Source organism: Blennius ocellaris (assembly GCF_963422515.1).
Source record: "Blennius ocellaris genome assembly, contig: SCAFFOLD_228, whole genome shotgun sequence".
NCBI classification, from domain to species: Eukaryota; Metazoa; Chordata; class Actinopteri; order Blenniiformes; family Blenniidae; genus Blennius; species Blennius ocellaris.
This window is the reverse complement of record NW_027662098.1, coordinates 1,974-28,393: the sequence shown is the minus strand read 5'-3', so window position 1 is coordinate 28,393 and position 26,420 is coordinate 1,974. Positions and strand designations below refer to the sequence as shown.

At 50.7% G+C, this 26,420-nt stretch overlaps 1 protein-coding gene across 1 annotated transcript; it reads right to left on the bottom strand.

The window, feature by feature from the left end:
* Positions 1 to 1,768: 1,768 nt before the first annotated feature.
* On the bottom strand, positions 1,769 to 25,391 carry LOC308148296 (alpha-actinin-4-like; the record flags this gene model as incomplete). Its single annotated transcript, XM_080521742.1, has 5 exons — positions 1,769 to 1,860; positions 2,748 to 2,834; positions 4,891 to 5,010; positions 5,093 to 5,207; positions 25,305 to 25,391. Coding segments are annotated over 5 exons (501 nt in total), but the record flags the coding sequence as incomplete, so codon positions are not given.
* Positions 25,392 to 26,420: the final 1,029 nt, after the last annotated feature.

Below are 26,420 nucleotides of genomic sequence, written 5' to 3'. Positions count from 1 at the left end.
GATGGATGGATATAGATGGATGGATATAGATGGATGGATATAGATAGATGTATATAGATAGATGTATATAGATAGATGGATATAGATAGATGGATATAGATAGATGGATATAGATGGATGGATATAGATAGATGTATATAGATAGATGGATATAGATGGATGTATATAGATGGATGGATATAGATGGATGGATATAGATGGATGGATATAGATGGATGGATATAGATGGATGGATATAGATGGATGGATATAGATGGATGGATATAGATGGATGGATATAGATGGATGGATATAGATGGATGGATATAGATGGATGGATATAGATAGATGGATATAGAAAAATGGATATAGAAAATGGATATAGATGGATGGTATAGATGGATGGATATAGATGGATGGATATAGATGGATGGATATAGATAGATGGATATAGATAGATGGATATAGATAGATGGATATAGATAGATGGATATAGATGGATGGATATAGATGGATGGATATAGATGGATGGATATAGATGGATGGATATAGATGGATGGATATAGATGGATGGATATAGATGGATGGATATAGATGGATGGATATAGATGGATGGATATAGATGGATGGATATAGATGGATGGATATAGATGGATGGATATAGATAGATGTATATAGATGGATGGATATAGATGGATGGATATAGATAGATGGATATAGAAAAATGGATATAGATAGATGGATATAGATAGATGGATATAGATAGATGGATATAGATGGATGGATATAGATGGATGGATATAGATGGATGGATATAGATGGATGGATATAGATAGATGGATATAGATGGATGGATATAGATGGATGGATATAGAAAAAATGGATATAGATAGATGGATATAGATAGATGGATATAGATAGATGGATATAGATGGATGGATATAGATGGATGGATATAGATGGATGGATATAGATGGATGGATATAGATAGATGGATATAGATGGATGGATATAGATGGATGGATATAGATGGATGGATATAGATGGATGGATATAGATGGATGGATATAGATAGATGGATATAGATAGATGGATATAGATGGATGGATATAGATGGATGGATATAGATGGATGGATATAGATGGATGGATATAGATGGATGGATATAGATGGATGGATATAGATGGATGGATATAGATAGATGGATATAGATAGATGGATATAGATGGATGGATATAGATGGATGGATATAGAAAAAAGGATATAGAGAGATGGATATAGATAAATGGATATAGAAAAAAGGATATAGAGAGATGGATATAGATAAATGGATATAGAAAAAAGGATATAGAGAGATGGATATAGATAAATGGATATAGAAAAAAGGATATAGAGAGATGGATATAGAGATAGAGAGAAGCACTGTATTGTCTTTTATTGGGACAAAAGACAACGGGTGAGACTGTGTGGTGCGTTCAGGGAACGTCGGGAAACTTGACACGCTGAGGAAGTTCTGAAACTGAATGGACAATCTGCGGAGGTGCCGCATTAACCAATAACCCGTCCGTGAGGCGTTCAGGGAACATTGTAAAATCCAGTTTTGAACGTCTGCAAAGCGCCACCTGCAGGCCTGCGGCGCCTCCAGCGGGGGGCGCTGGAGGCCTGGGGCTCAGTGGAGGCTCAGGTCCAGTAATCATGTGTTTGATGAAGCAGTTAGCAGGATGTTATCAGTGTGTGTGTGTGTGTGTGTGTGTGTGTGTGTGTGTGTGTGTGTGTGTGTGTGTGTGTGTCACCTCATGTGGAAGTTCTGCACGTTGACATTCTTGTAGGGAGCGGTCTTCCTCTGGCACCACAACAGGAGACCCTCCTTGGCCGAAGTCTCTGTCGGGGAACACGAGGAGGAAGGAGGGGAACAAACCAGTAAACTTCATTTTCTACACTGAAATTTCTTTTTCTGCAGTTAAACTTCATTTTCTACACTGAAACGTCATTTTCTACACTGAAATTTCATTTTCTACACTTAAATTTCATTTTCTACACTTAAACTTCAAGCTGCTGCTTAAAAATGTGTGTAAATATCAGTGGATAAATCAGAGCCGCCCGTTTATTCCTGCTTATTCCTTCATTCATGAGACGTTCAGGGAACCTGCCCAGTCAAGCGCTCAGCTGCATATGAGGCATTCAGGTAACGCTGGGCGTTGTGTGTGTGGTGAGGCGTTCAGGGAACGCCGGGCGTTGCGTGTGTGGTGAGGCGTTCAGGGAACGCCGGGCGTTGCTTGTGTGGTGAGGCGTTCAGGGGAACGCCGGGCGTTGCGTGTGTGGTGAGGCGTTCAGGGAACGCCGGGCGTTGCGTGTGTGGTGAGGCGTTCAGGGAACGCTGGCCGTTCAGGGAATGCTGGCTGTTGCATGTGAGGCGTTCAGGGAACGCTGTAAAAAATACCATCAAACTCTATTGTGTTTTTTTTTTAAAGATTTTTTTGTAAAGTTTTTTTTAAAGCACATGTATTTCTTCTTGTCCACCATGTATTCACAAAAAACCTTAAGAAAATAAAAATAAAGTTAAAATTTTTTTTATTAAAAGTGTTAAAAAATATTAAAAAGGTTTTATTTAGTTAAAAGCAGATAAAGTTGAGTTTGGTAAATCTCCACTGTACTGTGCTTTTTCAATCAGAACGTTAATATTTCCTTGTTATATTTAAATCCTGTGAGTGTGTGAAGAGGACGGAGGGACGGGGGGACAGACGGGGGGGACAGGAGGGACGACGTACCTTCCACAGAGATGTCCTGGATGGCGAAACGCAGGATGATAGTCCAGATCATTCCCAGGGTCATCTTGGCGTTTCCGTCCACGATTTCTGTGCGAAAACGTCGCAGGAAGTAAGTTTGTGGCTCAAGAAGCGAGACGAGCTGCGGGGGAAGTCGTCCCTTCATTGTTTGGGGACGGAGGACAAATGAAAGACAAACTCTCCCTGTGTGTGAATGTGCAGAATTCTGTGTCCGAAAACCTCAAACTTCCTGGCGGCCATTTTTTTTTCTTCCCCAGTTTAAGGGTGGAGGAACGTCAAGGCCGAACTCCGTCACCCTCCCGACTGTGGGGCGACTCCGTCACTGCGGGGCGACTCTGTCACCCTCCCGACTGCGGGGCGACTCCGTCACTGCGGGGCGACTCTGTCACACTCCCGACTGTGAGGCGACTCCGTCACTGCGGGGCGACTCTGTCACACTCCCGACTGTGAGGCGACTCCGTCACTGCGGGGCGACTCTGTCACCCTCCCGACTGCGGGGCGACTCTGTCACCCTCCCGACTGCGGGGCGACTCCGTCACTGCGGGGCGACTCTGTCACACTCCCGACTGCGGGGCGACTCCGTCACTGCGGGGCGACTCTGTCACCCTCCCGACTGTGGGGCGACTCTGTCACCCTCCCGACTGCGGGGCGACTCCGTCACTGCGGGGCGACTCTGTCACCCTCCCGACTGCGGGGCGACTCCGTCACTGCGGGGCGACTCTGTCACCCTCCCGACTGCGGGGCGACTCCGTCACTGCGGGGCGACTCTGTCACCCTCCCGACTGCGGGGCGACTCCGTCACTGCGGGGCGACTCTGTCACACTCCCGACTGTGAGGCGACTCTGTCACACTCCCGACTGTGGGGCGACTCTGTCACACTGCGACTGCGGGGCGACTCCGTCCCTGCGGGGCGACTCCGTCACTGCGGGGCGACTCTGTCACACTCCCGACTGTGAGGCGACTCTGTCACACTGCGACTGCGGGGCGACTCTGTCACACTCCCGACTGCGGGGCGACTCCGTCACTGCGGGGCGACTCTGTCACCCTCCCGACTGTGGGGCGACTCTGTCACCCTCCCGACTGCGGGGCGACTCCGTCACTGCGGGGCGACTCTGTCACACTCCCGACTGCGGGGCGACTCCGTCACTGCGGGGCGACTCTGTCACCCTCCCGACTGCGGGGCGACTCTGTCACCCTCCCGACTGCGGGGCGACTCCGTCACTGCGGGGCGACTCTGTCACACTCCCGACTGTGAGGCGACTCTGTCACACTCCCGACTGTGGGGCGACTCTGTCACACTGCGACTGCGGGGCGACTCCGTCCCTGCGGGGCGACTCCGTCACTGCGGGGCGACTCTGTCACACTCCCAACTGTGAGGCGACTCTGTCACACTCCCGACTGTGGGGCGACTCTGTCACACTGCGACTGCGGGGCGACTCCGTCCCTGCGGGGCGACTCCGTCACTGCGGGGCGACTCTGTCACACTCCCAACTGTGAGGCGACTCTGTCACACTGCGACTGCGGGGCGACTCTGTCACACTCCCGACTGTGGGGCGACTCCGTCACACTGCGACTGCGGGGCGACTCCGTCCCTGCGGGGCGACTCCGTCACACTCCCGACTGTGGGGCGACTCCGTCACACTGCGACTGCGGGGCGACTCCGTCACACTGCGACTGCGGGGCGACTCCGTCACACTGCGACTGCGGGGCGACTCCGTCCCTGCGGGGCGACTCCGTCACACTCCCGACTGTGGGGCGACTCCGTCACACTGCGACTGCGGGGCGACTCCGTCCCTGCGGGGCGACTCCGTCACACTCCCGACTGTGGGGCGACTCCGTCACACTCCCGACTGAGGGGCGACTCCGTCACCCTCCCGACTGTGTGGTTTCATGACTAAAACAAGTGACAGCGCCCTCCTGTGGCCCGACAGACTAACTACACGGCGTCAGTGTGTCTCTACTGCTGCAGTGGAAACATTTAGTTTTGTATTTTAACGGGTCAGGTATGGTCAGGTGTGGTCAGGTACGGTCAGGTACGGTCAGGTGAAGCTCTTTGGGTGTGTGTGGAGTTTCCCTGCTCGCCTCCAGAGTCTCAGATCACGGCCGGCGGTCCGGGCTTCCCTACCTTCGGCGCCGATCGACACCAGTTTGACTCCTTTGCTGGCGATGAAGTCCAGCGCTTTGTTGACGTTGTTGATCTTGTGGACCCTCATCTTCCCTCGCTCCGGCTTGGGTAACCGCTCACCTGCACACCATCACTCAGCTTGAGCACCACACCTTCATTCATTTATCCGTTTCCACGCTCCGCTCCAGGTGAAGCTGCTCACCTGAGATGACCTCCAGCAGCAGCATGAGCTTCAGTCCATCCCGGAAGTCCTCCTCGATGTTCTCGATCTGCGTGCCGGCCTTCCTCAGGTGGGAGTTGCACCACGCCGTGAACGTCTGCGGCGGGAGACAAGCAAGCGCTCGGTTAGCAAAGCTCTACGACGCCGCGAGCAGGGAAATCCTGCACTTCATCTGTGACGGGGTAATGACGGGGTAGTGACGGGGACAGTGGCGGGATAGTGACGGGGTAGTGACGGGGTAGCGACGGGGTAGTGGCGGGATAGTGACGGGATAGTGACGGGGTAGTGGCGGGATAGCAACGGGGTAGTGGCGGGGTAATGACGGGGTAGTGACGGGGGTAGCGGCGGGATAGCGACGGGGACAGTGGCGGGGTAGTGACGGGGTAGTGGCGGGGACAGTGGCGGGGTAGTGACGGGATAGTGGCGGGGACAGTGGCGGGGTAGTGGCGGGGTAGTGACGGGGACAGTGGCGGGGTAGTGACGGGGTAGTGGCGGGGACAGTGGCGGGGTAGTGACGGGGTAGTGGCGGGGTAATGACGGGGTAGTGACGGGGTAGCGGCGGGATAGCGACGGGGACAGTGGCGGGGTAGTGACGGGGTAGTGGCGGGGACAGTGGCGGGGTAGTGACGGGATAGTGGCGGGGACAGTGGCGGGGTAGTGGCGGGGTAGTGACGGGGACAGTGGCGGGGTAGTGACGGGGTAGTGGCGGGGACAGTGGCGGGGTAGTGACGGGGTAGTGGCGGGGACAGTGGCGGGGTAGTGGCGGGGTAGTGACGGGGACAGTGGCGGGGTAGTGGCGGGGTAGTGGCGGGATAGTGACGGGATAGTGACGGGGTAGTGTCGGGATAGTGACGGGGTAGTGGCGGGGACAGTGGCGGGGTAGTGGCGGGGTAGTGGCGGGATAGTGACGGGGTAGTGGCGGGATAGTGACGGGATAGTGACGGGGTAGTGACGGGGTAGTGGCGGGATAGCAACGGGGTAGTGGCGGGGTAATGACGGGGTAGTGACGGGGGTAGCGGCGGGATAGCGACGGGGACAACGGCGGGGTAGTGGCGGGGACAGTGGCGGGGACAGTGACGGGGTAGTGACGGGGTAGTGGCGGGGACAGTGGCGGGGTAGTGACGGGATAGTGGCGGGATAGTGGCGGGGACAGTGGCGGGGTAGTGACGGGGACAGTGGCGGGGTAGTGGCGGGGACAGTGGCGGGGTAGTGGCGGGGTAGTGGCGGGGTAGTGGCGGGGACAGTGGCGGGGTAGTGACGGGATAGTGGCGGGATAGTGGCGGGGAAGTGACGGGGACAGTGGCGGGGTAGTGGCGGGGTAGTGGCGGGGACAGTGGCGGGGTAGTGGCGGGGTAGTGGCGGGATAGTGACGGGATAGTGACGGGGTAGTGGCGGGGTAGTGGCGGGGTAGTGTCGGGGTAGTGGCGGGGTAGCAACGGGGTAGTGGCGGGGTAGCGGCGGGGTAGTGGCGGGATAGTGACGGGGTAGTGGCGGGATAGTGGCGGGATAGTGACGGGATAGTGGCGGGGTAGTGGCGGGGTAGTGTCGGGGTAGTGGCGGGGTAGCAACGGGGTAGCGGCGGGGTAGTGGCGGGATAGCAACGGGGTAGCGGCGGGGTAGCAACGGGGTAGCGGCGGGGTAGTGGCGGGATAGTGACGGGTAGTGACGGGTAGTGACGGGTAGTGGCGGGGTAGTGTCGGGATAGTGACGGGGACAGTGGCGGGGTAGTGGCGGGATAGTGACGGGATAGTGACGGGATAGTGACGGGGTAGTGGCGGGGTAGTGTCGGGGTAGTGTCGGGGTAGTGGCGGGGTAGCAACGGGGTAGCGGCAGGGTAGTGGCGGGATAGCAACGGGGTAGCGGCGGGGTAGCAACGGGGTAGCAACGGGGTAGCGGCGGGGTAGTGGCGGGGTAGTGGCGGGATAGTGACGGGGTAGTGGCGGGATAGTGACGGGGTAGTGACGGGGTAGTGTCGGGATAGTGACGGGGTAGTGGCGGGGACAGTGGCGGGGTAGTGGCGGGGTAGTGGCGGGGTAGCGGCGGGGTAGCGACGGGGTAGCGACGGGGTAGCGGCGGGGTAGTGGCGGGATAGCAACGGGGTAGCGGCGGGGTAGCAACGGGGTAGCAACGGGGTAGCGGCGGGGAAGTGGCGGGATAGTGACGGGGTAGTGGCGGGATAGTGACGGGGTAGTGTCGGGATAGTGACGGGGTAGTGGCGGGGTAGTGGCGGGGTAGTGGCGGGGTAGTGGCGGGGTAGTGGCGGGATAGTGACGGGGTAGTGACGGGGTAGTGGCGGGATAGTGACGGGATAGTGACGGGATAGTGGCGGGATAGCAACGGGGTAGTGGCGGGATAGCAACGGGGTAGTGGCGGGGTAGTGACGGGGTAGTGGCGGGATAGTGACGGGATAGTGACGGGATAGTGGCGGGATAGCAACGGGGTAGTGACGGGGTAGTGGCGGGATAGCAACGGGGTAGCAACGGGGTAGTGGCGGGATAGTGACGGGGGTAGCGACGGGGGTAGCGACGGGGGTAGCGACGGGGGTAGCGACGGGGGTAGCGACGGGGGTAGCGACGGGGGTAGCGACGGTAGAATGGACTTCGGATTCCTGTACACTTTGCTAAATGGAAACAATCAAGTTGGATTCGACTGGAGGCCATTTTTAATGTTCCACTTTGTCCAAACAACAGAATCTAACAGAGACGAGCAGAACCGAACAACGGAAGAGGAAGTAAACCGACATGAAGAGAAACATTCAAACCAAGTCGCTTCAGGACATTAACAGAAAGAAAGAAGAAGAAGCTGGCCCCGCCCCTCCAGCTCCTGACGATAACCCCCCCCCCCCCCAATCAGGACCAGCCAGAACCAGAACAGACCAGAAACGGTCCAGAGCAGCCAGAACCAGCCAACTGCAGTCCGTCGCCCCCTGCTGTCAGGGGGTGGAACTGAAGAGACCAACATGCAGTTGGAAAAGACAATAGCCTGCTTAAAGTGGGACAACATGACGCTGGAGGCCCCCCCCCGCCCCCCCCCCCCTCACCCACCGCCACACAGAGCGCTCATTGAGCTGCTTGGATAAAGGCACCCTTCAGACGCCCCCCCTCCCCCGATCCCATCCAGACACCAGCTCCCCCACCAACCGGGACGGGGGGACGGGGGGGACGGGGGGCTAATTCCATAAACAAACAAGAAGTTGGTGAGCAGGATGAAGCCAGACAATCAAACACACACAGGAAGTGTCAGAGCGCCGACAGGAAGTCGCAGCTCAGACATTTGGAGGGAAACCGCTTTCAACACAGAACATTTTTCGGAGAGTTAAAAAAAACAAACAAAAAACAAACAACCTCATGCGCGTTAGAAAAAAGTCAAAACTCAGGGTTTTTTCTTTGGTGAATACGAAGTAGATGTCTCTCTCTCGCTCTCTCTCTCTAAAAATAAGTTAATTTAAGTTAATTGATTTGAAACGTTTAATTCATTTAAAAAACGTTAGGTAATTAAGGTCGTTTGTTTACTTGTGTTTTTTCTAACTCTCACTGGAGCAGCCAGTGGACTAATATGAAGGTGGAAAGTTTCACTTTAAAAGTTCCCTGACGACTGATTGAGAAAGTAAAAAGTCATTAGCTTTACTTTGAAAAGCCGAATTTTATGACCGCAGTGGTAATTCTGCAATCAATCCCCTTGGTTTGGAATTTAAAATCACTTTGACTTTGCGGCGCAGGAAATCAGTGGAAACGTTCAATCAACACTTTCGTTTTCTGTCCTTCAGCTCGACATCGAGACGCATGAAGGAAAAGTGAGGAGGATTTTAATAAAGCATGAGTCGGCAAAAAACGTGAGACCGCCTGGGAGGCAAGGCGAAAATCTCATCACCACCATTAAATCATGACTCTACATTAATTTGTACGTTTAATTTAAGATAATTTAGGCCAAACAAAGTTTCTGAACATTTTGTCTTTTATATAATTTGTGTGATTTTGCCAACATGTGCAAAATAAGATAAAAAAAACTAAAATTAAACTGCGGCTTTGAGGCGGCTTTTACCTGAACAGTGAAGCATGAAAGGTTAAATAAAAATTACAAAACAAAATATCAATAAATACTCATTTCAAATGGGAAAACATTTATATTTTGCAGAATCGCCTTAGTTTATACCAGTTGATTTAAAAAAAAAAGAAGTCATTTTAACAGGATTTAAGTACCAAAACATTAAATATCTGATAGAATAGTCTAATAAGCGTAATTTTTTAAAACCTGCTTAAATTGAAACATCAAAGTCCAGATCAAAGCAATAAATCAAAGATATTTAACCAATTAAACAGTGACGACATGAAGCAGTAATATTATGGTATTTATTGCCACTTTAAAGGATGTTAAAACTGATTTAGACGATTTTAAACGTGAGGATTTGCTCCGATGGCGTCACGTCAGCCGCTACACCTTCTGAACCTCCGTCTTTGTGACAGACTGGACGGGCGAGCGACACACACTCTAAACCAACCTCTCTCTCTCTCTTTTATGTTTTAAACACAGAACATGCCGACAGGAAACAAGACCTCGGTCACTTTCCTACATTTCAGTATCGGTGAATGTTCGGTTTTATCGCCGAGGCCGAGCGTCGTCATGGTAACCTGGTAGTAGAAACTCTGGACGTCCGTCCTGGAGATTCAAATGTTTTTAAAAAAATATGTTACCTTCTTTTTATAGGTTTGTGCTTATTTTTTTGATGACCTCGCTTTACACACACACACACACACACACACACACACACACACACACACACACACACACACACACACACACACACACACACACACACACACACACACACACACACACACACACACACACACACACACACACACACACACACACACACACACACACACACACACACACACACACACACACCAACTCTCACTTCAATAATATTTCAAACACATTCAATTGTTCCCACGCCCCGATTCTCAATTCATAAAGCTGTATTCATACCGTGCACACACACCTCACACACACCCCACACACACCCCCCCCCCCCCCCCACACACACACACACACACACACAGGTAGGAGGGTGTGTCTTGGAAAGAATGATTCAAGTTGAACACGATGTTATTGCTCAACGGTACGTCAGAGTTTCTTGATCTCACACCCTTTATACTTTTTACTCCAACACTGATTAACACACACACACACACACAGGTTGGTGTGGCGGCGCTGCCACGGCCGGGGAGCAAGGCAGCGTAAAGCAGCGATGGGTCAGAGGTCAGAGGAAGTCAGACCCACAAGCGTCTCCAGTTCCTCACAGTGAAGAACTAATTCAACCGAGAGTTAAGTTCAGACGCAGCGGAAATAAAACCTCAGAACGTTCCGTCTCCTAACTCCTTTCCTTAACTCCTTTAGGAAGCCTCCTAACTCCTTTCCTTAACTCCTTTAGTAAGCCTCCTAACTCCTTTCCTTAACTCCTTTAGGAATTCTCCTAACTCCTTTCCTTAACTCCTTTAGGAAGCCTCCTAACTCCTTCTCTTAACTCCTTTAGGAAGCCTCCTAAGAAAGGAAAAGTGGATAGGAAAGGAGAGAAGGGAGGATCCAGACACGCAGGTGAAGGTTTCAGACGACTGCTGATGATGATGGAGGGAAGAGGGAAGGAGAGAAGGAGAGGAGGCTGCTCTGGTGTCATTATCCTCTCAAGTCTGGACAGGTGATCATTACACACACACACACACACACACACACACACACACACACACACACACACACACACACACACACACACACACACACACACACACACACACACACACACACACACACACACACACACACACACACACACACACACACAGTGAGGTGGTGGTGGGGGGGGCAATGAGGTGGTGGTGGGGGGGGCAGTGAGGTGGTGGTGGTGGGGGCAGTGAGGTGGTGGTGGTGGGGGCAATGAGGTGGTGGGGGGGGCAATGAAGGAGACCTGCCAGCAAACGGTGTAAAAGTGAATATTAGAACTGATCTGAGCAATAAAAAGCAACTTAAAGCCAATTTAAGGCTTTAAATGAGAATAAAAACAGGATTACTTGAGGTGCAGAGACTTCCTCTGTGTGTGTGTGTGTGTGTGTGTGTGTGTGTGTGTGTGTGTGTGTGTGTGTGTGTGTGTGTGTGTGTGTGTGTGTGTGTGTGTGTGTGTGTGTGTGTGTGTGTGTGTGTGTGTCGGGGGGGGGGGGGGGGGGGGGGGGGTTAAATGAAGGGCCGCAGATGAGTGAACGTGGGATAAGAGGTTTAAAAAAGAAAAAAAAAAGCTATTTGGGTAAGATGAAAGCTGAGGATGAAAGCTGAGGATGAAAGCTGAGGATGAAGAGGAGGAGGAGGAATGTTTATAAAGGACATGAATCCAAAATGAAATCGATCGTTGGAGAAGAAATAAAAGAGGAGGAAGAGGAGGAGCAGCTTTACACAACTGTCTCACATCTGTAGGACCAGTCCAGGTGGAGACGGACCGTCCCTCCTGCAGGACGTCCTCGCGCTTCATCTGAAACCCTTTTGTTCTCAACTAATCTCTTGACGTCTTCCACCCAATCTTTGGTTTGTTTGTTTATTTATTCATTTCTGCCACATGATGACCTGTAGTTGGACTCATGTACTTGACGTCCCTGCGTCTCGTCCATGAGGACACTTGAAGCGTAAACGCGGGAGAGAGGACATAAAGGGGCGGGGTCTGTGAAGTCAGTTGGTTATTTGTTCACCTATTTAAGTCTCTTCCTGTCTTTGTGGCTAAGAGAGAGACGGGCCGGGGGGGGGGACATCAAAGGTCGTCTTGCAGGACAAAGGTGCAGCACTTCACTCTCCAGACGCACTGAACCGAGAAAGTTAACGGACAATAGGGCAGCTAATGTGTACGAGACGCCGCTGCTTATAAAAAAAACCCACTAAAAAGATATTGGACCAGTAAAAACAATAACGTCACCAGTCAGGATCCCTGCTGCTGGTCCAACGTCACGTCACAATTAAGTGTCTCCTCAACATGATCGCATAAACTCAATAATAGATATAACGAGAAAAAGTCTGACGCTGGTTGGATCTAGAAAAATCATGTTACTGTCTAGATCAGTGCTTCTCAAATGGTGGGGGGCGTGGTGGGGTGTCAGGGGGGGCGTGAGGCGGGCGTGACTTTCAGTACTAGTGTCTTTATTCATGCTTGAACGATAAAAAAAGGGCCTCCAGCCACTAGGTGGCAGCAGTGCTCACACTAATCAACAGGCTGCCTGTTCAGCCAGTAGAGAAGAAGAAGTACTACACCAACACCGGTGTACAGAGCTGGCGGAGGAGGAGGAGGAGAGGTGGAGAAGTTTCTGACAGGAGTGAAAAGAAGAAAGGATGAGGCGTCAGAGGAAAAGAAAACAGGTGAGAGTAAACATAAAGCTAGTAAGAGCAGGAGATATGACGATGCTACGTCGCCCTTGGGTTTACCGTGAACACGTCGGGAACCAGGAAACACCCGTTTGTGTTTTATGCCTAAAAACTCTGGCAGCGGAGCATGAAACCAAATAAATGAAGACGGCACCTGGAGACCATACACCATACACCTGGAGACCATACACCATACACCTGGAGACCAGACACCATACACCTGGAGACCATACACCTGGAGACCATACACCATGCACCTGGAGACCATACACCTGGAGACCATACACCATGCACCTGGAGACCATACACCTGGAGACCATACACCATACACCTGGAGACCATACACCATACACCTGGAGACCATACACCTGGAGACCATACACCATACACCTGGAGACCATACACCTGGAGACCATACACCATACACCTGGAGACCATACACCACACACCTGGAGACCATACACCTGGAGACCATACACCTGGAGACCATACACCTGGAGACCATACACCATACACCTGGAGACCATACACCATACACCTGGAGACCATACACCTGGAGACCATACACCATGCACCTGGAGACCATACACCTGGAGACCATACACCATGCACCTGGAGACCATACACCTGGAGACCATACACCATACACCTGGAGACCATACACCATACACCTGGAGACCATACACCTGGAGACCATACACCTGGAGACCATACACCTGGAGACCATACACCATACACCTGGAGACCATACACCTGGAGACCATACACCATACACCTGGAGACCATACACCACACACCTGGAGACCATACACCTGGAGACCATACACCTGGAGACCATACACCTGGAGACCATACACCATACACCTGGAGACCATACACCATACACCTGGAGACCATACACCTGGAGACCATACACCTGGAGACCATACACCCGTTATGTCAGTAAGCCACTGGAGTTGTTTCATGGTAAACTCCATGAGTATGGCCAACAAGCCGGTCATTGTGTCAGCGCGGCATCAGTAAACAAAAAGCCTGTTAGCCTCTTACAAAGTTGCGGGGGGGGGGGGGTCTGAAAAAAATGTTGTCCTCTAGGGGGGGCGTGACAGACAATAATTGAGAACCACTGGTCTAGATAGAGCTGCTCAGGCTGGTTTGATCTAGAAAGTCATGCTACGGTCTAGATAGAGAAAGAGTCAACGGAACCAGGAAAACGTCTCGTTTTGAATTGTGTCCCAGGTCTAATTCTAAAGCTCGTCGCGGTGGTGGAACTCAACCGAGCGGCTGTTTGTCCAAAAAACAAAAACAACACAAATAAGAGTTCCCACCCATTTTCTTTTTTTTCCAGCCCCTCCCCCACCCAGTGCATATTTTCACCACGTCCTCCAACTGTGTCAATAAAAACTGCTGGCATGTTGCCAGCTGTTGCATAACTGGATGTTGACACCGTCTGACACAAAGACCCCGTGTCCCTCTCTGCAGCCACGGTGCGTCCCAACTGTCCCTCCCGTCTCCCAACTGTCCCTCATGTCTCCCAACTGTCCCCCAACAGACCCTCCCATCTCCCAACAGACCCTCCCATCTCCCAACTGTCCCTCCCGTCTCCCAACAGACCCTCCCGTCTCCCAACAGACCCTCCCGTCTCCCAACTGTCCCTCCCGTCTCCCAACTGTCCCTCCCGTCTCCCAACTGTCCCTCCCGTCTCCCAACAGACCCTCCCGTCTCCCAACTGTCCCTCCCGTCTCCCAACAGACCCTCCCGTCTCCCAACTGTCCCTCCCGTCTCCCAACTGTCCCTCCCGTCTCCCAACAGACCCTCCCGTCTCCCAACTGTCCCTCCCGTCTCCCAACTGTCCCTCCCGTCTCCCAACAGACCCTCCCGTCTCCCAACTGTCCCTCCCGTCTCCCAACTGTCCCTCCCGTCTCCCAACAGACCCTCCCGTCTCCCAACTGTCCCCCAAAAGACCCTCCCATCTCCCAACAGACCCTCCCGTCTCCCAACTGTCCCCCAACAGACCCTCCCGTCTCCCAACTGTCCCTCCCGTCTCCCAACAGACCCTCCCGTCTCCCAACAGACCCTCCCGTCTCCCAACTGTCCCTCCCGTCTCCCAACAGACCCTCCCGTCTCCCAACAGACCCTCCCGTCTCCCAACTGTCCCCCAACAGACCCTCCCGTCTCCCAACTGTCCCCCAACAGACCCTCCCATCTCCCAACAGACCCTCCCGTCTCCCAACTGTCCCTCCCGTCTCCCAACTGTCCCTCCCGTCTCCCAACAGACCCTCCCGTCTCCCAACAGACCCTCCCGTCTCCCAACTGTCCCTCCCGTCTCCCAACAGACCCTCCCGTCTCCCAACTGTCCCCCAACAGACCCTCCCGTCTCCCAACTGTCCCCCAACAGACCCTCCCATCTCCCAACAGACCCTCCCGTCTCCCAACTGTCCCTCCCGTCTCCCAACTGTCCCTCCCGTCTCCCAACAGACCCTCCCGTCTCCCAACAGACCCTCCCGTCTCCCAACTGTCCCTCCCGTCTCCCAACTGTCCCTCCCGTCTCCCAACTGTCCCTCCCGTCTCCCAACAGACCCTCCCGTCTCCCAACTGTCCCCCAAAAGACCCTCCCATCTCCCAACAGACCCTCCCGTCTCCCAACTGTCCCCCAACAGACCCTCCCGTCTCCCAACTGTCCCTCCCGTCTCCCAACAGACCCTCCCGTCTCCCAACAGACCCTCCCGTCTCCCAACTGTCCCTCCCGTCTCCCAACAGACCCTCCCGTCTCCCAACAGACCCTCCCGTCTCCCAACTGTCCCCCAACAGACCCTCCCGTCTCCCAACTGTCCCCCAACAGACCCTCCCATCTCCCAACAGACCCTCCCGTCTCCCAACTGTCCCTCCCGTCTCCCAACTGTCCCTCCCGTCTCCCAACAGACCCTCCCGTCTCCCAACAGACCCTCCCGTCTCCCAACTGTCCCTCCCGTCTCCCAACAGACCCTCCCGTCTCCCAACTGTCCCTCCCGTCTCCCAACTGTCCCTCCCGTCTCCCAACTGTCCCTCCCGTCTCCCAACAGACCCTCCCGTCTCCCAACAGACCCTCCCGTCTCCCAACAGTCCCTCCCGTCTCCCAACTGTCCCTCCCGTCTCCCAACTGTCCCTCCCGTCTCCCAACTGTCCCCCAACAGACCCTCCCATCTCCCAACTGTCCCTCCCGTCTCCCAACAGACCCTCCCGTCTCCCAACTGTCCCTCCCGTCTCCCAACAGCCCCTCTCAACTGTCCCTCCCGTCTCCCAACAGCCCCTCTCAACTGTCCCTCCTGTCTCCCAACAGTCCCTCCCAACTGTCCCTCCCGTCTCCCAACAGCCCCTCTCAACAGTCCCTCCCGTCTCCCAACAGACCCTCCCAACTGTCCCTCCTGTCTCCTAACAGACCCTCCCAACTGTCCCTCCTGTCTCCTAACAGACCCTCCCAACTGTCCCTCCTGTCTCCTAACAGACCCTCCCAACTGTCCCTCCTGTCTCCTAACAGACCCTCCCAACTGTCCCTCCTGTCTCCTAACAGACCCTCCCAACTGTCCCTCCTGTCTCCTAACAGCATCTCCCAACATATTTCCTGCAGCCACGCTGGAGGCTCTCGTCCCCAAATGAGAGAGAGAGAGAAGCAGAGACAGAGAGAGAGAGACAGAGACGGAGACAGACAGAGACAGAGAGAGACAGAGACAGAGACAGAGAGAGACAGAGACAGAGAGAGACATCTGGGAAAGAGTCAAACTCATCGCAGGTCAACTGAGGTCAAACTCAAGACGTCTCCAGACGCCATGTTTCCTGCAGACGTCGCGTCTTCATCTTAAGAGCTTTTCAAAAAGTGAACCAGCAGAAATGTGACCTTTGACATGTGACTCACAACTCTGACTTTTAAACTCTCAACTCTGACTTTTAAACTCTCAACTCTGACTTTTAAACTCTCAACTCTGACTTTTAAACTCTCAACTCTGACTTTTAAACTCTCAACTCTGACTTTAAAACTCTCAACTCTGACTTTAAAACTCACAACTCTGACTTTTAAACTCAGATTAGTGACTTTTAACCTCTTTTCCCCCACAGTGGCCCTAATCCTCTTCCGTACTTATTAAATGAAGGAAACCTTGTGTAAAATCACACGTCCACAAAATAATCAGAATTAAGTGACTTCACGTCCAGAAACCAGTGAGAAACCAGGTGTAGGACTGATGTAAACACAGAACCTGAACCCGGACCAGATCCGGAGAGAACGACTCCAAACTGACGACTCGACGCTCGTCCACATTTCATTTGTGGGCATTTCTCTTTCCGTCGTCGTGGCGACGGAGCTTCACTGCAGCCCAAAGAAAAGAGACTGAAAGAAACAAGCCGAGACGAACTCAGACGACAAACATCCCCCCCCCCCCCTCCCCCCTCCCCCGATTGTGTCTGTTTCTCTCATATCACACCATCGCTCCTCTCTCTCTCTCTCTCCCCCGCCGGCCAATCGGCAGCCACTTCCTGCCTTCGGAGGCGCAGCACAGGAAGCGTCGTGGGCGGAGGATGTTCAGGAATGCAGCGGTTCAGTCCAAACTGTACGACGGAGAACATCAACCCCCCCCGAGAGCCGCTGCACCGTTTACAGTCTTCTGGGGGGGGGGGGGGCAGGAAGTTGTAACGTGCGGCGGCTACGTCAGGCGGGAAACGCTAAAGGCTGCAGGACGACGCTGGCCGGAGACACTTTTTTGATTTGTGACCAGCGTGGCTCCAGACGATCTCAACATCCAGACTCACACAGGAAACGACACTAGCTAATTAGCGCCAAGTTGCTACTTTTAAATTTCCCCAGAAAAAGTTCTGAATGTGTGGTTTCCTGTGTGTGTTCGCCGCCGCTATACCTGCTGTAAGCTAACATATAGTAATGGCGTGTTTCACCAGCGGTTTAGTTTCCCTGTCATCTTAAAGCTCAGTCATGCTAACGGCGGCTACTAGCATTACATAGATTTCATTACTTAGCTTTAAAATAACACATAACCCAAGTACTGAAAGCTAAGTAATGCTAGTAGCCACTGTTAGCATGACATAGCTTTAAAATAACACATAACCCAAGTCATGCTAATGGCGGCTACTAGCATTACTTAGATTTCATTACTTAGCTTTAAAATAACACATAACCCAAGTACTGAAAGCTAAGTAATGCTAGTAGCCACTGTTAGCATGACATAGCTTTAAAATAACACATAACCCAAGTCATGCTAATGGCGGCTACTAGCATTACTTAGCTTTCAGTACTTAGGTTCCGTGTCATTTTAAAGCTAAGTCATGCTAATGGAGGCTACTAGCATTACTTGGCTTTCAGTAGTTGGGTTACGTGTCATTTTAAAGCTAAGTCATGCTAACGGTGGCTAATAGCATTACTTAGCTTCCAGTACTTGGGTTCCGTGTCATTTTAAAGCTAAGTCATGCTAACGGTGGCTAATAGCATAACTTAGCTTCCAGTACTTCGCCTCGCTGCCTCACAGGACGGCCAAATTATCAACATATAACGTAAAGCAACATAAATTAATTACTGTCGTTTATATTAGTATCTAAAGTTATTTATTGTTTTAAAAAGATTGATTGTAGAACAACAGTTTATTTTGTACTACGACACACGTTTATATATTCAACAGGAGAGGTTTTTTTTTTAACATGTTCCATAATCAAAGACATAATCCTGATTTCAATATTGCCCAAAATAGAGTTTTTAGAACACCACCACAGCGATTCCGCTTCTGTTGGTTCTAATAAATCAGCGGCGTCGTTCGACTCAGATTTGCATTCGGAGCCTTTATGAACACGTGTGATTTTCCAGAGTTTTGCATTCGGAGTCGATTATTCCTGAGGAAGAACTCCGAGGAGGAAGTGAACGATCCAACGGCCTGTAAACAAACGGCTGACTTCAAGTCGCCGTCCGAAGTCCAGACAGGAAGTGGGTCAGTGACTTCATCCCGTTGAGGTTATAAACCGTCAACAAGGAAATACGCCTGACGGGGTTTTACAATCGGCTTCGCCCCAGTGACTCAACCTGCCGGCGTCTCGCGTTCACCGTCACTCGTTTTGTAAATGTTTCTTAAGCTGTTTCACAAAAAAGACCAAACCCTCACGTTGGAGGATCCCAGCAGCGACATAGAACGTTCTCTTGGTTCTGTTCCGCTGAAGGGGGAGGAGTCACGTCGTCGTGACGTACGCGTCAACGTGGTTAGCTTGAGCGGTTGAAAAGCGCCACGCGACCCGTTTCTGAGCGCCGCGTGCCGCAACCTCCTTCTTTGAAAGAGAAGATTAAAATGGTGGGAAAAGTAAAGTATCCGGATCACCACGCCTCCTACTTCCTGTTAAACCGCCTCCTCCTTCCCGTTAAACCGCCTCCTACTTCCTGTTAAACCGCCTCCTCCTTCCTGTTAAACCGCCTCCTCCTTCCTGTTAAACCGCCTCCTACTTCCTGTTAAACCACCTCCTACTTCCTGTTAAACCGCCACCACACCTCCTACTTCCTGTTAAACCGCCACCACACCTCCTACTTCCTGTTAAACCGCCTCCTCCTTCCTGTTAAACCGCCTCCTCCTTCCCGTTAAACCGCCTCCTCCTTCCCGTTAAACCGCCTCCTCCTTCCCGTTAAACCGCCTCCTACTTCCTGTTAAACCGCCTCCTCCTTCCCGTTAAACCGCCTCCTCCTTCCCATTAAACCGCCTCCTACTTCCCATTAAACCGCCTCCTCCTTCCCGTTAAACCGCCTCCTACTTCCTGTTAAACCACCTCCTACTTCCTGTTAAACCGCCACCACACCTCCTACTTCCTGTTAAACCGCCTCCTACTTCCTGTTAAACCGCCTCCTACTTCCTGCTAAACCACTTTCTCCTTCCTGTTAAACCGCCTCCTACTTCCTGTTAAACCGCCTCCTACTTCCTGTTAAACCACCTCCTACTTCCTGTTAAACCACCTCCTACTTCCTGTTAAACCGCCACCACACCTCCTACTTCCTGTTAAACCGCCTCCTACTTCCTGCTAAACCACTTCCTCCTTCCTGTTACACCGCCTCCTCCTTCCTGTTAAACCGCCTCCTCCTTCCTGTTAAACCGCCTCCTACTTCCTGTTAAACCACCTCCTACTTCCTGTTAAACCACCTCCTACTTCCTGTTAAACCACCTCCTACTTCCTGTTAAACCGCCACCACACCTCCTACTTCCTGTTAAACCGCCTCCTACTTCCTGTTAAACCGCCTCCTACTTCCTGTTAAACCACCTCCTACTTCCTGTTAAACCACCTCCTACTTCCTGTTAAACCGCCACCACACCTCCTACTTCCTGCTAAACCACCTCCTACTTCCTGCTAAACCACTTCCTCCTTCCTGTTACACCGCCTCCTCCTTCCTGTTACACCGCCTCCTCCTTCCTGTTAAACCGCCTCCTACTTCCTGTTAAACCACCTCCTACTTCCTGTTAAACCGCCTCCTCCTTCCTGTTAAACCACCTCCTACTTCCTGTTAAACCACCTCCTACTTCCTGTTAAACCGCCTCCTACTTCCTGTTAAACCGCCTCCTACTTCCCGTTAAACCGCCTCCTACTTCCCGTTAAACCGCCTCCTCCTTCCCGTTAAACCGCCTCCTCCTTCCCGTTAAACCGCCTCCTACTTCCCGTTAAACCACCTCCTACTTCCCGTTAAACCACCTCCTACTTCCTGTTAAACCACCTCCTACTTCCTGTTAAACCGCCACCACACCTCCTACTTCCTGTTAAACCGCCTCCTCCTTCCTGTTAAACCGCCTCCTCCTTCCTGTTAAACCGCCTCCTCCTTCCTGTTAAACCACCTCCTACTTCCTGTTAAACCACCTCCTACTTCCTGTTAAACCGCCTCCTCCTTCCCGTTAAACCGCCTCCTCCTTCCCGTTAAACCGCCTCCTACTTCCCGTTAAACCACCTCCTACTTCCCGTTAAACCGCCTCCTACTTCCCGTTAAACCACCTCCTACTTCCTGTTAAACCACCTCCTACTTCCTGTTAAACCACCTCCTACTTCCTGTTAAACCGCCACCACACCTCCTACTTCCTGTTAAACCGCCTCCTCCTTCCTGTTAAACCGCCTCCTCCTTCCTGTTAAACCGCCTCCTACTTCCTGTTAAACCACCTCCTACTTCCTGTTAAACCACCTCCTACTTCCTGTTAAACCGCCACCACACCTCCTACTTCCTGTTAAACCGCCTCCTACTTCCTGTTAAACCGCCTCCTACTTCCTGTTAAACCACCTCCTACTTCCTGTTAAACCACCTCCTACTTCCTGTTAAACCGCCACCACACCTCCTACTTCCTGTTAAACCACCTCCTACTTCCTGCTAAACCACTTCCTCCTTCCTGTTACACCGCCTCCTCCTTCCTGTTACACCGCCTCCTCCTTCCTGTTAAACCGCCTCCTACTTCCTGTTAAACCACCTCCTACTTCCTGTTAAACCGCCTCCTCCTTCCTGTTAAACCGCCTCCTACTTCCTGTTAAACCACCTCCTACTTCCTGTTAAACCACCTCCTACTTCCTGTTAAACCGCCACCACACCTCCTACTTCCTGTTAAACCGCCTCCTCCTTCCTGTTAAACCGCCTCCTCCTTCCCGTTAAACCGCCTCCTACTTCCCGTTAAACCACCTCCTACTTCCTGTTAAACCACCTCCTACTTCCTGTTAAACCACCTCCTACTTCCTGTTAAACCACCTCCTACTTCCTGTTAAACCGCCACCACACCTCCTACTTCCTGTTAAACCGCCTCCTCCTTCCTGTTAAACCGCCTCCTCCTTCCTGTTAAACCGCCTCCTCCTTCCTGTTAAACCGCCTCCTCCTTCCTGTTAAACCGCCTCCTACTTCCTGTTAAACCACCTCCTACTTCCTGTTAAACCACCTCCTACTTCCTGTTAAACCGCCACCACACCTCCTACTTCCTGTTAAACCGCCTCCTCCTTCCTGTTAAACCGCCTCCTCCTTCCTGTTAAACCACCTCCTACTTCCTGTTAAACCGCCTCCTCCTTCCTGTTAAACCGCCTCCTCCTTCCTGTTAAACCACCTCCTACTTCCTGTTAAACCACCTCCTACTTCCTGTTAAACCGCCTCCTCCTTCCTGTTAAACCGCCTCCTCCTTCCCGTTAAACCGCCTCCTACTTCCTGTTAAACCACCTCCTACTTCCTGTTAAACCACCTCCTACTTCCTGTTAAACCACCTCCTACTTCCTGTTAAACCGCCACCACACCTCCTACTTCCTGTTAAACCGCCTCCTCCTTCCTGTTAAACCGCCTCCTCCTTCCTGTTAAACCGCCTCCTACTTCCTGTTAAACCACCTCCTACTTCCTGTTAAACCACCTCCTACTTCCTGTTAAACCGCCACCACACCTCCTACTTCCTGTTAAACCGCCTCCTCCTTCCTGTTAAACCGCCTCCTCCTTCCTGTTAAACCGCCTCCTCCTTCCTGTTAAACCACCTCCTACTTCCTGTTAAACCACCTCCTACTTCCTGTTAAACCGCCTCCTCCTTCCTGTTAAACCACCTCCTACTTCCTGTTAAACCGCCTCCTACTTCCTGTTAAACCACCTCCTACTTCCTGTTAAACCACCTCCTACTTCCTGTTAAACCGCCTCCTCCTTCCTGTTAAACCGCCTCCTCCTTCCCGTTAAACCGCCTCCTACTTCCTGTTAAACCACCTCCTACTTCCTGTTAAACCGCCTCCTCCTTCCTGTTAAACCGCCTCCTCCTTCCCGTTAAACCGCCTCCTACTTCCTGTTAAACCACCTCCTACTTCCTGTTAAACCACCTCCTACTTCCTGTTAAACCACCTCCTACTTCCTGTTAAACCACCTCCTACTTCCTGTTAAACCGCCACCACACCTCCTACTTCCTGTTAAACCGCCTCCTCCTTCCTGTTAAACCGCCTCCTCCTTCCTGTTAAACCGCCTCCTACTTCCTGTTAAACCACCTCCTACTTCCTGTTAAACCGCCACCACACCTCCTACTTCCTGTTAAACCGCCTCCTACTTCCTGTTAAACCGCCTCCTACTTCCTGTTAAACCACCTCCTACTTCCTGTTAAACCACCTCCTACTTCCTGTTAAACCGCCACCACACCTCCTACTTCCTGTTAAACCACCTCCTACTTCCTGCTAAACCACTTCCTCCTTCCTGTTACACCGCCTCCTCCTTCCTGTTACACCGCCTCCTCCTTCCTGTTAAACCGCCTCCTACTTCCTGTTAAACCGCCTCCTACTTCCTGTTAAACCACCTCCTACTTCCTGTTAAACCACCTCCTACTTCCTGTTAAACCACCTCCTACTTCCTGTTAAACCGCCACCACACACCTCCTACTTCCTGTTAAACCGCCTCCTCCTTCCTGTTAAACCGCCTCCTCCTTCCCGTTAAACCGCCTCCTACTTCCTGTTAAACCACCTCCTACTTCCTGTTAAACCGCCACCACACCTCCTACTTCCTGTTAAACCGCCTCCTCCTTCCTGTTAAACCGCCTCCTCCTTCCTGTTAAACCGCCTCCTACTTCCTGTTAAACCACCTCCTACTTCCTGTTAAACCGCCACCACACCTCCTACTTCCTGTTAAACCGCCTCCTACTTCCTGTTAAACCGCCTCCTACTTCCTGTTAAACCACCTCCTACTTCCTGTTAAACCACCTCCTACTTCCTGTTAAACCGCCACCACACCTCCTACTTCCTGTTAAACCACCTCCTACTTCCTGCTAAACCACTTCCTCCTTCCTGTTACACCGCCTCCTCCTTCCTGTTACACCGCCTCCTCCTTCCTGTTAAACCGCCTCCTACTTCCTGTTAAACCGCCTCCTACTTCCTGTTAAACCACCTCCTACTTCCTGTTAAACCACCTCCTACTTCCTGTTAAACCACCTCCTACTTCCTGTTAAACCGCCACCACACCTCCTACTTCCTGTTAAACCGCCTCCTCCTTCCTGTTAAACCGCCTCCTCCTTCCCGTTAAACCGCCTCCTACTTCCTGTTAAACCACCTCCTACTTCCTGTTAAACCACCTCCTACTTCCTGTTAAACCGCCACCACACCTCCTACTTCCTGTTAAACCGCCTCCTACTTCCTGTTAAACCACCTCCTACTTCCTGTTAAACCACCTCCTACTTCCTGTTGAACCGGCGGCGGGGTTCAGTAGCCCGTCTTTCACCAGCTGGACTCCCGTTACTAAAACTCTAATCGGTGCGAGCTGAGGTCATTGTTGTTATACCCACTGGTGTGTGTGTGTGTGTGTGTGTGTGTGTGTGTGTGTGTGTGTGTGTGTGTGTGTGTGTGTGTGTGTGTGTGTGTGTGTGTGTGTGGAGCGTCAGCTGTTTGACTCCTTTCATGAAAAGCGGCGGCTGAATGTTTCCAGAGCCGCCCTACCGTTGTTTGAGCAGGGGGGCGGAGCTTAAAGCTGCATTCCGCTGGTCTGCAGGACGTCAACAAACTCTGGACGTACGACCAGAAAATCACTCTGCAACACTCGTTTAAGGGGAAAATGAAAAAAACAACAACTTGTCACTGACCTGAAGTTTAATATAAATGTTTAATCTTAAAAAGTAAAGTAAGAATTCGACCCAAACTTTTCACATTAAAACTCTTGTAGCTTCTTTAATAACCCAGATTACTCAATGGAACTTCCAGGGAAGGTGAATCTCTTCATGCTCTTAATCTGAAGGAACAATAATAATGTAGATTTGAACTTTGTTCTTGGTGTGAGGTATTAATATGGAGCTTGTTTATTGTTTTAGTCACTTCTTATACATGTTTTAATAACATGGTCAATGTGTGTCGTGTGTTTTTATTACATTGGTCAATAATGATCAAATCTTCCTCCTCCTCTTCCTCTTCAGGCAACTTTTATTTCTGAACCATAAAAAGTTATGAAACTATGAAAGTAAAAAATAATCAAAAATACGTCGTTTTAGTTGTTTTGTATGTGTTGAAGTCGAGTTTTTTAATTCGTTCCAATGACGATCTGAATGTTGACGAAGCTGACGCATCATATTCTTCATAACAGTATTAGATATGTATATTATTTTTTTAATTGTAATTTTTATTATATTATGATTTATCACTATTTTTATTATTAATAATTTTTAATTATTTCATAATTTTTTTTATTATTCCATAATATTTTTATTTATCATTATTTTTATTGTATTATTATTTTATAATTGTTTTAATTATTTTCATTATTATTTATTAATATTTTTTTAATAATTTATTAATAATTTAATTATTTTAAATTGTTATTTTTTATTATATTATTTTTAATTATTTTCCTTTATTATTTTTATTGTCATTATTAATTATTATTTTGGAGTAAAGAGGTGCATCCAGATTAAACAATGAAATATAATTGAATTTAAGAAAACATACAGGAGATTGTTCAGGTCGTCGTCTTCACAAAATACTGAATTAAAAGTTGCACTTTTCCACAATCGGCGGTGGAATTATGTTCAATGATGAGACTTTAGTCACTGAGGAGGAATTAATACGTGTTTTACTTCTTCCTGCTCCTTTGACACACAAATGTGACGCGAGTTCATTGTTTTTTTGTTGTTTTACCATTTAAATGTCTTTATTTTTATTTGCATGTTCAAAATAAAGTTTCATTTATTATTATTATTGTGGCTGAGCTTTATCTAACGTAGGATGTAGAAGATAAAGGTCATTTTCTCTTCCTGCTTCTTGAACATGAAAGAAGAGTTTAAAAAAGAAAACACGACTAAAACGACTCAGAGTTTCTTTGAAGCAGAAGCAGAAAAAAAACCTGCGACAGGAAGTCGTTGGTCAGAAAGAAGAAGTTGTTGAGAGAGAAGAGCTGGTTTCTGTCTGAAGAACGAAACTTGTCGTCCTCCTGGAAGACACAAGACATTCAGGGTCCGTCCTCACCAGGAGACCTGGTCCAGGTCCAGGTCCTGGACCACCTGGTCCACCTGGTCCACCTGGACCACGTGTCTCTGGTCTGTCGTCACACCAGGCGGTTTTAGAAGCATGAAAACAGTTTTTTTGTTTTTGTACCACGAGTCCCAGAGTGGGGAAATTGTAAAACCCCGGCAAAGACGATCGTCTGTGGAAAATAGATGACGTAATCCCCCCCCCCCCCCCCTCCACCCACCCTCCCCCCCCCGCGGTCCATAATGTCATCAAATAACCACAACAACCAGCAACTACAAGCAGAAGCTAATGATGCTAGCAGCAGGAGGAGCAGGGCCATAGACCTATAGAACTAGAAGCTACTGACGCTAGCAGCAGGAGGAGCAGGGCCATAGACCTATAGAACTAGAAGCTATTGATGCTAGCAGCAGGAGGAGCAAGGCCATAGACCTATAGAACTAGAAGCTACTGACGCTAGCAGCAGGAGGAGCAGGGCCATAGACCTATAGAACTAGAAGCTATTGATGCTAGCAGGAGGAGCAGCAGGACCATAGACCTATAGAACTAGAAGCTACTGACAAGAGCAGGAGAAACAGGGCCATAGACCTATAGAACTAGAAGCTATTGATGCTAGCAGGAGGCGCAGCAGGACCATAGACCTATAGAACTAGAAGCTATTGATGCTAGCAGGAGGCGCAGCAGGACCATAGACCTATAGAACTAGAAGCTACTGACAAGAGCAGGAGAAACAGGGCCATAGACCTATAGAACTAGAAGCTATTGATGCTAGCAGGAGGAGCAGCAGGGCCATAGACCTATAGAACTAGAAGCTACTGACGCTAGCAGCAGGAGGAGCAGGGCCATAGACCTATAGAACTAGAAGCTACTGACAAGAGCAGGAGAAACAGGGCCATAGACCTATAGAACTAGAAGCTATTGATGCTAGCAGGAGGCGCAGCAGGACCATAGACCTATAGAACTAGAAGCTACTGACAAGAGCAGGAGAAAC